The sequence below is a fragment of the Rhinopithecus bieti genome, unplaced genomic scaffold, assembly GCF_001698545.2.
Source record: "Rhinopithecus bieti isolate Rb0 unplaced genomic scaffold, ASM169854v2 scaffold_9997, whole genome shotgun sequence".
Lineage (NCBI taxonomy): Eukaryota > Metazoa > Chordata > Mammalia > Primates > Cercopithecidae > Rhinopithecus > Rhinopithecus bieti.
Genome location: NW_016806398.1, coordinates 1314649 through 1325685, shown reverse-complemented (window position 1 = coordinate 1325685; position 11037 = coordinate 1314649). Strand labels below are relative to the sequence as shown.

The following is an 11037-nucleotide window of genomic DNA, read 5'->3' as shown; positions in this document are numbered from 1 at the left end:
AAAAAAAAAAAAAAAAAAAAAAAAAATAGGAATTTCCATTCATCCTTCAAAACTTAGTTCAAATATCCCTTCCTTGAAGAATCTTCCTGGTGGTTCAGCCTAAGTCAGGACCCTCTGATACATTCCTGTTTCTCCCTCTAGCATTTATCATAGTCTGTAAATAATTATGTATGAAGTGCTGAAGTCTGGCTTCTTCACTAGAGTGTAAGCTCCCTGAAGGAAGTGGTTTCTTTTTCATCCCAGTATCTACTGTACCTAGCACAGACCTTGGCCCATAGTAGATGCTCAATATAAATATTTTGTGGAATGAAAGAATTAATGAGTAGCTGGATATGGGCAAGGGGAAACAGCATCCAGAATTGTGGGGTCCACAGGAATGTGAAGGGTTTTTTAGAGGCTTTGAAATTTGACTGCTTAAAAACAAAGGCTTCTTTTATTACTACTGTTGTTAGGAAAGCACTGTGTGTGTATATATGTAAGGAAAGTAGTGTGTACACAATAGTAGAACAAGATGGAATGAAATAATTTTTCTATCAGAACTTTGAAGACATTGCTTCACTGATTTTTGGCACGTCAGTTCTTGTTCCTTTGTAGGAAACTGCTGCCCCTCTGTGCTTGCATGCGCACACACGCACACACAGACACACACATTTTCTTTGGTAGCTTTTCTTAGCTTAGGTGTAAAAACAAGTATTTTTAAGTGGAGGACTTGCTGTTCTCACTTTAAGGAACAGATGAGAGCTGGTATTGCAAAGAATCCAGGAACTCTTGGTTCGAAAGGCAAACAAAGACATCCCGAAAGATCTTTGCATTGCTTGGGCAAACACATAATTCAGTGTACAACGAACTAGACCTGGGAATGGTTCTGAGTCTCCATGCGTGGAGTCCAAATCAAAGTGGAGTTTTCATTCTTCCTGTGGAGTGGAGAGCTGGTCTGAGACTGGATCTGCTTGACTGCCTGCATTTTGTGCACTACCTTCCCTTGTCGCTTCTTGCTCTCACTTTCATTTTCCCTGTTTACAAGGGAGTTTCTTCACTTTTCAGAGGCTCAGTTTTCTTTTCCGTGCTGATGGTACTGAGCTTTGGGGGCTCTTGGAGAATGAAATGAAATCACGAATGAAGCCCAAGCGACCCAGAACCTGTTCTTATTGTCTGCCTTTCTTTTTGTTTTGTCTGGTTTTCCTCATTTGCTTATTTTAAAATTTATTTTCAGGCTGGGCATGGTGGCTCATGCCTGTAATCCCAGCACTTTGGGAGGCCTAGGCGGGTGGATCGGATCACCTGAAGTCAGGAGTTCGAGACCATTCTGGCCAACATGGTGAAACCCCGTCTCTACTAAAAATACAACAATTAGCCAGGTGTGGTAGTGCACACCTGTAATCCCAGCTACCCAGGAGGCTGAGGCAGGAGAATTACTTGAACCTGGGAGACGGAGGTTGCAGTGAGCCGAGATCGCACCATTGTACTCCAGCCTTGGTGATAAGAGTGAAACTCCATCTCAAAAAAGAAAATATTTTTATGGTTTTAATTACTTACTGATTTTTTTTTTCTGAGACAGGATCTCACTCTGTTGCCCAGGCTGGAATACAGTGGCATGATTTTGGCTCACTGCAGCCTTGACCTCCCAGGCTCAGGGGATCCTCCCACCCCAGTCTCCTGAGTAGCAGGGACTACAGGCATGTGCCACCACATCTGGCTAACTTTTTGTATTTTTTTGTAGAGACAGGGTTTTTCACCATGTTGCCCAGGTTGATCTCAAACTCCTGGGCTCAAGTGATCCACTTGCCTCAGCCTCCCAAAGTACTGGGACTACAGGCGTGAGCCACTGTGCCTGGTCAGTTTTATCTTTTCATATTTTGTTTTTATGAAGCCACCTTAAATCCTTTCTGGAACAAGGTATGGGAGGGTAAAAACACAAATAAATCAATGTTGCTTGATTTTAATTTTGAGTTGTGGCAAGCTTGCTTTTAAAAACACAAATAAATAAATGTTGCTTGATTATAACTTGAATCGTGACAAGCTTGCTTTTAAATTATGAAAATAGCAGCTAGTTATTTTGTACCCATCTTGTGCTGAGCACTTTATTTTTATCACCTTAATTATTTGTAAAGTCCTCTGCAGTGAATGTGTGCATCCTTTAAGTGAGGAAACAGGTTTAAGTTGCTTCTTCAACTTTACCATGTTAGTGAGAGGCCGAGCTTCAGTTTGAACTCGAAAGCTATCTAACTTGTGTTTTCACCACCTCACCACCTCGCTTCCTTGTCCCCACCACTTCCAAAAAAAAAAAAAAAAAAATGAGAGGGAGAGAAAAAAAAAAAAAATGTCTTTTGGCAGGATGTAGAATTTAGAAATCTATGGAACCCTTGAGATCAGAGATGATATCCCAGGGTATGAAAAAAGAACCTTTTTCTCTCTGGGTGCAGTGGCTCAGACCTGTAATCCCAACACTTTGGGAGGCTGAGATGGGAAGATTGCTTGAACCCAGGAATTTAAGACCAGGCTGGGCAACATAGTGACCTCGTCTCTACAGAATAAAAAATTTAAAAAAAATTAGCTAAGTGTGGTGGTGCATGCCTATGGTCCCAGTTACTTGGGAGGCTGAGGTGGGAGGCTTGTTTGAGCCTTGGGAGGTGGAGGTTGCAGTGAGCTGTGTTAGTGTCACTGCACTCCAGCCTGGGTGACAAGAGTGAGATGCTGTCTCAAAAAAAAAAAAAAAAAAAAAAAAAAAAAAAAAGAAAAAAAAAAAAAAAAGAAAAGAACCTTTTCCTAGCTTATTAATTTGTTTATACACCAAACATGTATTTAATGTGCCTCCTGTTTGTATCAGATCAGGAGATTCAGTGATGAACAAACCAATGCGAGAGTGTATAGTCTGGCGGAGAAGATAGATTTTATTCAAGTAATTTCATGCATATGTAATCAAATAATTGCATACATAGGTATTTAGCTTTGGTGAGTATTAAGAAGAGCATCAGTTATGGTAGGTTTCGCAGAGGATTTAATCAGTTAGTAGTTTAGAGTGTGAAGGAGGTCTCCCTGGGGAAAGTGAATCGAGCTGGGATACAAATGATGCATGGGCTGTAACTGGGTGAAGCTAGGTAGACGTGTTCTAGAGAGAGGAACAGCATATGCAAAGGCCCTGGGGTGGGGGAGAACACTGTTCAGGGAGTGAAAGAGGCTGGTGTGGTGAGACACAGAACGAGGCTGAGGGGCTCAAGCTGAGTCTAGTGGGAGGCTGGTTTTCCTAAGGGCTGGAAGAACGTGGTAACAAGGTTGGCTTTTGCAAAGCACCAGGAAGCTATTGAAAGTTTTACTCAAGGCATTGGTATCATCTGATCTGCACCCTGGCCACTGTGTGGAAGATGCATCATAGAAGTAAGGTAGGTTTGCAGCAGAAGCCACTTAGTAGGCTACTGCAGAGGGCCAAGGGAGAGGTGAGGATGCCAGGAGGGCACGGAGTGGACAGATGTTTTGTTTGCCCGGTTGGCAGGACTTGGTGATGCACTGGGGGAGCGGAGAGAGAGAGGGTTTGGATGGGCCAGGAATTTCCAGGAAAGTACAGTGAGTCATTTGGCTTTGAAGATTCAAGTACTGTTGAGAGCTAGACTGGGGTGACAGGTGTTTTGGGCCAGCAGACAACACACTTATGCTTTAATCCCTTCTGTCCTGCCTCATTGTCTAAGCAGCAGCCACAGAGAATATGCCAAAATATCCAGTCCTCAGCAGTGCATGGCTGAAACCTGGGACCTAGAATCCCAGGGCTGGAATCTCTCCCAACCCCCAGACCTCTTGCCTGCTGACCAGTGGCTCACAGGGCCTTGTACTGTGGTGCAAGGAGTTCTCGATCCTTTTGTCCAGTTTCTCTACTTGGAACTGCGGGCAGGTAGGTTGGGCTTCGTGCTGCTGCCATTCCTCCCTGGCCTTGAGTGGTTTTCAGTCCAGACCTTTCTCTCCAGCTGGTCTCATGGTCTGGCTTCATCCCACCCTTGGAAGGCGGGGGCTTTGTAAGCAGTTGGGAGCAGCCTGGTTTGATGCATGTTTTTTGAGGGAATAAACACATATTTTATGCTTTTGAAATGCTGAGTGTGTTACAGCCATACGTAGGAGGGATTACCAGTAAGTCAGTGTATTAGTTTTCTATTGCTACTATAACAAGTTACCTCTAGCATACTGGCTTAAAACCACAGATTTGGGCCAGCTGCAGTGGCTCATGCCTGTACTCCCAGCACTTTGGGAGGCCGAGGCGGGCAGATAACACGAAGCCAGGAGTTTGAGACCAGCCTGGCCAACATGGCGAAACTATATCTCTACTGAAGTACAAAAATTAGGCAGGCATGGTGGTGCACGCCTGTACTCCCAGCTACTTGAGAGGCTGAGGCACAAGAATCACTTGAACCTGGGAGGTGGAGATTGTAGTAAGCTGAGATCATGTCACTGCACTCCAGCCTGACAGAGATTCTGTCTCAAAAAAAAAAAAAAAAAACAAAACCACACACAAACACACGAACAATGATAACAACAACAACAAAAAACAACCACAGATTATTTATTTATTTATTTATTTATTTATTTATTTTGAGATGGAGTTTCACTCTTGTTGCCTAGGCTGGAGTGCAATGGCGCGATCTCAGCTCACTGCAACATCCACCTCCCAGGTTCAAGCAATTATCCTGCCTCAGCTTCCCCGATAGCTGGGATTACAGGCACCACCACCACGCTTGGCTAATTTTTGTGTTTTTGGTAGAGACAGGGATTTCACCATGTTGGCCAGGCTGGTCTTGAACTCCTGACCTCAGGTGATCCATCTACCTCAGCTTCCTAAAGTGCTGGGATTATAGGCATGAGCCATCGCGCCCAGCTAGATTTGTTATTTCATAGTTCTCTAAGTTAGAAGTCTGACACTGCTCTCACTGAGCCGAAATCCCCATGTTGGCAGGACTGTTTTTCTTTCTGGACGCTCTGGGGAGAATCCATTTCCTTTCTTTGTCTAGCCCCTTGGGGCCACCCACATTCCCTGGCTCACGGCCCTCTCCGTCCATGGTCAAAGCGATTGATGCCACATGCCTCCTTGCCTTTCATCCATAGTCACATCTCCCTTTGACTCTACTTCTGTCCCCCTCTTCCACATTTAAGGTTCTTTGTGATTTTATGGGGCCCACTCAGATGATTCAGGATAGTCTCCCTAGTAAAGGCCAGCTAATGAGCCCCCTTACTTCCACCCTTTGCCATGAAAGGCAGTATATTTGCAGGCTCTGGGGATTAGGGTGTGGATGTCTTTGGGGCCATTGTTCTGCCTACTGTGGTCAGTTATTTCTTACTTAGACTCTCTGAGCCTACTGGGAATTTAACTTATTCAGCTGAGCATCCTTTGCAGTGCTGAAATCAAGGTCCACTTCACTACATCACCCCCCTTGCTGTAGTTTTTCATTCTCTGTTTAAATGTTCCTTGTGTTGGGGAACATTTTTTTGTGGGGACAAAAAATACCTATTCTTTGTGGGGACAGCTTTTGCTCTTGGGAAGTTCTTCCTTATGTGGTCTCACATTGTGGTCCTAGTAGCCTCCTCCCTCTGGCCTTAATTCTGCCTCCTGGGGCTTCCCAGTCAAATCCAGTCCTTCTCTCAAGAGGATCTGAGGATGGTCACCGTGTCCCTCCTTGTTGTGAGGAGGTTCTCACGGCCAGAGATGTGATGCCATCAGGCTTTGGACTCACCCCACAAGCATGGTATGGTTATCACTCAGCCAGATGAAGCTTCCGGTCTGCTTCCAGAGCTCCACAATGGCCAGGTCCTCACTGTTCTCCGGATTGACAACACCTGTGCACCCATCTCCTTCGACCTGGGAGCCGCAGAAGAGCAACTGCAAACCTGGGGCATTCAGGTGAGTGCTGATTTCCTTGAATCCCTACCATTTTCTCTTTCATCCATTCATCCATGTATCTTTTCATCCAGTTATTCACAAAACCTTTATGAAACACTCTGTGCCAGCTCTCATAGGGTATATAAGGAAGGCGTGTTAGAACTGCTCTCTCTTTCCTCTCTTCCCAATTAATTCACTTAACAGATGTGTATTTTTTGGGTGCCCACTCTGTGCCAGGCACTTAACTGGCTCAACATAATAGAGGTGGACAGGACACAGATCCCAGCGGGGGAGATGGACGTGTGTGGGAGAAATCGGGACCGTATCATATAAATGCCACAGGAGAGGAATGCATAGGCAGTGAAGACATTCACAGGAGAAAGTGAGAAACTTGCCTGGGGGAAGAGGGCAGTGGTTGTGAAAGCTTTGCAGAGGAGCAGATGCTTGATCTGGGATCTTGAATAAATAGGAATATGCTGGGTGGAGAGGAGGAAGGGCATTTTGGGAGAGGGAACTGCATATACCAAGGAAAGTGCTTATGAATTCATTAGCTAATGATGCAGTACCTTCAAGCATAGTGATTTGAGGCCAGGCTTACAGACCTGTGGAACTGGATACAGATTTAGCTCAGATGCTCACTACCTATGTGACTTTGGGATGGTGACTTAACCTCTTTGAGCCTCAGTTTTATCATCTGTAAATGTGGATAATATTGATACCTATTACAAAGGGTTTTTGTTAGGATTAAATGCAATAATGCTTGAGGAACCCTGGCATTGTCTCTAGTATATAGTAAATGCTCAATACATTGTAGCTATTATTGTTATGAAGTACCTGTATGTATGGGTTTTACTCTTTTCCCAAAGCCCCAACATGGTCAGGACTTTCCTGTGCTAGCCAAGGAGGATTAAGGATTAATTACAAATAGGGAAGATATACTGCTAATTTTAGCCTGAAGATTTTAGAATTTACTTCTCTTTTTTTTTTTTTGAGACAGAGTGTTTCTCTGTTGCTCAGGCTGGAGTGCAGTGGCACAATATGGGCTCACTGTAACCTCTGCTTCCTGGGTTCAAGTGATTCTCATGCCTCAGCCTCCCAAGTAGCTGAACTGCAAGCATGTACCACTGCTGGCTGATTTTGTATTTTTTAGTAGATACGGGGTTTCACCATGTTGGCCAGGCTGCTNGCAATAATGCTTGAGGAACCCTGGCATTGTCTCTAGTATATAGTAAATGCTCAATACATTGTAGCTATTATTGTTATGAAGTACCTGTATGTATGGGTTTTACTCTTTTCCCAAAGCCCCCAACATGGTCAGGACTTTCCTGTGCTAGCCAAGGAGGATTAAGGATTAATTACAAATAGGGAAGATATACTGCTAATTTTAGCCTGAAGATTTTAGAATTTACTTCTCTTTTTTTTTTTTTGAGACAGAGTGTTTCTCTGTTGCTCAGGCTGGAGTGCAGTGGCACAATATGGGCTCACTGTAACCTCTGCTTCCTGGGTTCAAGTGATTCTCATGCCTCAGCCTCCCAAGTAGCTGAACTGCAAGCATGTACCACTGCTGGCTGATTTTTGTATTTTTTAGTAGATACGGGGTTTCACCATGTTGGCCAGGCTGCTCTCGAACTCCTGACCTCAAGTGATCTGCCCGCCTCGGCCTCCCCAAGTGCTGGGATTACAGGTATGAGCCACTGCGCCTGGCAGATTGGGTTTTCTTATGCGTGAACAGTTTACATATTGTTCTACTGTGTTCCTAAATATAATTTTTTTTTCTATTTTACTTACTTAATTAATTAATTTATTTTTTGAGACAGAGTCTTGTTCTGTGGCCCAGGCTGGAGTGCAGTGGTGTGGTCTTGGCTCACTGCAACCTCTGCCTTCCGGCTTCAAGCAATTCTCCTGCCTCAGCCTCCCGAGTAGCTGGGATTACAGGCATGTGCTACCACGCCCAGATAATTTTTGTATTTTTAGTAGAGACAGGGTTTCACCATGTTGGCCAGGCTGGTCTTGAACTCCTGACCTCATGATCCGCCTGCTTCGGCCTCCTAAAGTGCTGGGATTACAGGCGTGAGCCACTGCATCTGGCCTTCTTTTTTATTTTTATAAAAAGAGACAGACTGTTGCTATGTTGCCCAGGTTGGTCTTGAACTCCTAGGCTCAAGCAGTCCGCCCGCCTTGCTCTCCCAAAGTGCTGGAATTACAGGCATGAGACACTGTGCCCGGCCTAAATATAATTTTAATGGTTAAGTTCTGTTTTCTTAGGTCTACTCTCACAGGGCCTTTATATTCTATAGACACTTTTGTTTGGGCAGGAAGATGTGAGTGTTCAGTCTTTTGGACCACATTAATAGATATTGATATTGCAGTATTGATAATGGCAACTCTGTATTGAGTGTTCACTGAGGGACTGGCCCTTTGCTCAGCACTGTACATGTATTATCTCATTTAATATGTACCTTAATTCTACAAAGTGGATACTTTTATTATGCTTATTTTACAGAGGAGAAAACTGAGGCTCAGAGGAGTGGGGTTACTTGCTCCAGGTCACGCAGCACGTGAGTGGCAGGGCCAGAGTTTGGGCCCAGGGCTGTCTGACTCCAGGGCCTGTGCCTTAACCATCAGGCTACCCTGTGTCTGCTGCAAGGTGCTGAGTCTGAGGCTGTGTGGATCCTTCTCCAGATGTCATGATCCCTGTTCCTTCCCTGAGCTGAGAGCTGCACCATGTGACTTCCAGTGCTCCAAGCTCCTCATTCTGCCTCTGGGACAGCCCAGAATGTGCCTGATCCCCCTTCCACATGATAGTCACATGAACTGGCAACTGGCTGTCCTGCGGCTAATTGATCTCTTTCCCTGGGTTCCAAGCAGGTCCCGGCCGACCAGTACAGGAGCCTGGCTGAGAGTGCTCTCTTGGAGCCCCAAGTGAGAAGATATATTATCTACAACTCGAGGCCTATGCGGCTGGCCTTTGCTGTGGTAAGGGGGAGGTGGCCCGCACACTGACCCTGCCCTGACAGCTTGTGGCACCACCAAATTCAGCACCATGTCTTGGAGCCTGCTGGTGTGGGTCAGAGGCTTGGGGGCTGTTGGCCCAGGTGCCTGGAAACGAGCAGCACATGTGGACATTGATTTGGGATCAGAGGAAATTTATGGGAGAGAGTTGTAACCAGGTCCTTGCATAAAGGATGGGAGTCAGGGTTTACTGTGGGCAGAGCTTGGGATTGGAAGTCTGCAGATCCACCCAGGCTCTGGACTCAATGTCTGGCTTTGGCCAAGATTTTCCTCCTCTCCGGAACTTGGTTTCCCCATCTGCTCAACAGATGGGTTATTTCAGCTCTATGTATGTGTGTATACACATCTGTATATATAATATAAAAAATATACATCTTCATATTGATACATATAAACTTACATACATAAATGACAGAGCCAGAATTTAAATCCAGGTAGTCTGGTTTCAGTGTCTGTGCTCAGAAGCACTATAATTTGCTGCTGTTTTGTATGTATAAATGGTCAAATAGCACACCTGACTCCCAGGTCCCACTTCCAGGGAGAAGGGAAAAGGGTGGGAACCAACATTCATTCATTACCTGGTGAGTGCTGGGCTGTTACTTATGTTACCTTGTTAACCCTTATTACAATGCTGTGAAATAGGTGTTATTATCCCTATTTTACCGATGAGGAAACTGAGACTTAGAGGAGTTATACATTGTCCAGAGCCATGTAGTGCTTGAAGGATCATTGTGGTCTTTGAACTGATATTTATCTCACTTTGGATACACCTGCGTTTTTCTGTTTTATTTAAAATTAAGGTAAACAAGGATTGGGGTAGCTACTAACCCTTTTTGTCTATTTTTGCTTATAAACAAGGAACATGAGCTCATTCTCACAGACCTAGATGTCTGTATCACTCTCTTACTGGTGCTGTGAGCTGTCTGAATCCAAGGAGGATGTCAGTGGTGTCTGAAGGGTGTCCCTTTGAATGGAGCTGCTTTATGTGAGGACTGAAGTTCCTGACCATGATCTCTGTCTGGCATCTTGCAGGTTTTCTACGTGGTGGTGTGGGCTAATATCTACTCTACCAGTCAGATGTTTGCCTTAGGGAACCACTGGGCTGGCATGCTGCTCGTGACCCTGGCCGCGGTGAGCCTGACCCTGACTCTTGTGCTGGTCTTTGAGAGACAGCAGAAGAAGGTGAGATGTCTGGAGATCCCTGCCACGCTCCCTCCAGAGGGGCGGTGCAGGCGTGAGAATCAGATTTTTCTCTTTTGCCTCCCTCAAAGAATTTCCCTGGCCATGAAAATTCACACTAGCCCATAAGCCCAGTGACTAAAAGAAATCAAATCGTGTACGTGATTGTCCTCTCTGCTTTTTCTGTCTAATCCCTGTGGGTTGTTTTTCTGGAAGCAAGCTGTGTTTTGAGAATGTGGGAGGAGGGCACTAATAGCCCATATCCTGACAGTACTTCAGTTAACTGAGCCCTTTCATGCACTTCCTCCCGCTGAGTGCTCACAACAGCCCTGTGAACAAGGGAGGGTTACTGAACCCACCCTGCAGCACAAGGTGCCTGAAGTTTACCTCTGGGGAGAGGTAATTTACGTTATTCCCTCCTGTGATGGGCAGATGCCCACCTGGTGTTCTATTGACAGTCATGTCTCTAATCCCAGCAATGACCTTTGAGGCAAGGTGGGTGGTCTGAGAGTTAGGTAACTTGTCCTGGATCCCACTGTTAGTGAGAGAGCCAGGGCTCAAACCCTGAGCCCTCTGGTTCCTGATGATGTTTAGAAAGGAGGTAGATACTTCCCAGCTTGATGTATGATTTTAATTGTATTCTGTCTCTTCAGTGTCTGTCTTTTGATATGTACTGAGCACATCATATGTAGTAGGTCCTCTGTTAAATGCTTAACACATTAACTCATTAAATCCCTTGACATTAAATCTGGGTAGACACTGTTACACTTGTTTTGCAGTTGAGGAACCCTAGATTCAGGCTCAAAGAGTAGCCCCGGCCATGCTTCTAATAAATGCCAGAGTTGGAAATCAAGGCTAGGGCCTCAGATTCCAAGCTGTGTTCTTAGTCACTACACTAGAGAAAACTGTTGGTTTCCTTCCTTCCTTCCCCCCTTCCTTCCTTCCTTCCTTCCTTCCTTCCTTCCTTCCTTCCTTCCTTCCTTCCCTCC

At 45.2% G+C, this 11037-nt stretch overlaps 1 protein-coding gene across 6 annotated transcripts in view; it reads left to right on the top strand.

Annotated features, from left to right (window-relative positions):
- Positions 1-11037, top strand: part of TMEM268 (transmembrane protein 268) — a 38346-nt gene that overhangs the window by 5642 nt on the left and 21667 nt on the right. For 3 of the 6 annotated variants that reach the window (XR_001886372.1, XM_017875916.1, XM_017875917.1), the window contains exons 3-5: positions 5745-5878; positions 8723-8833; positions 9902-10051. Coding sequence is in view for 5 of the 6 variants with exons in the window: in XM_017875916.1 (XP_017731405.1) it covers positions 5745-5878; positions 8723-8833; positions 9902-10051 (395 nt within the window). In the remaining variant the exon portion in view is untranslated. The remainder of the gene's footprint in view (positions 1-5744; positions 5879-8722; positions 8834-9901; positions 10052-11037) is intronic. The other 3 variants (XM_017875921.1, XM_017875919.1, XM_017875918.1) reach the window with 3 other exon arrangements.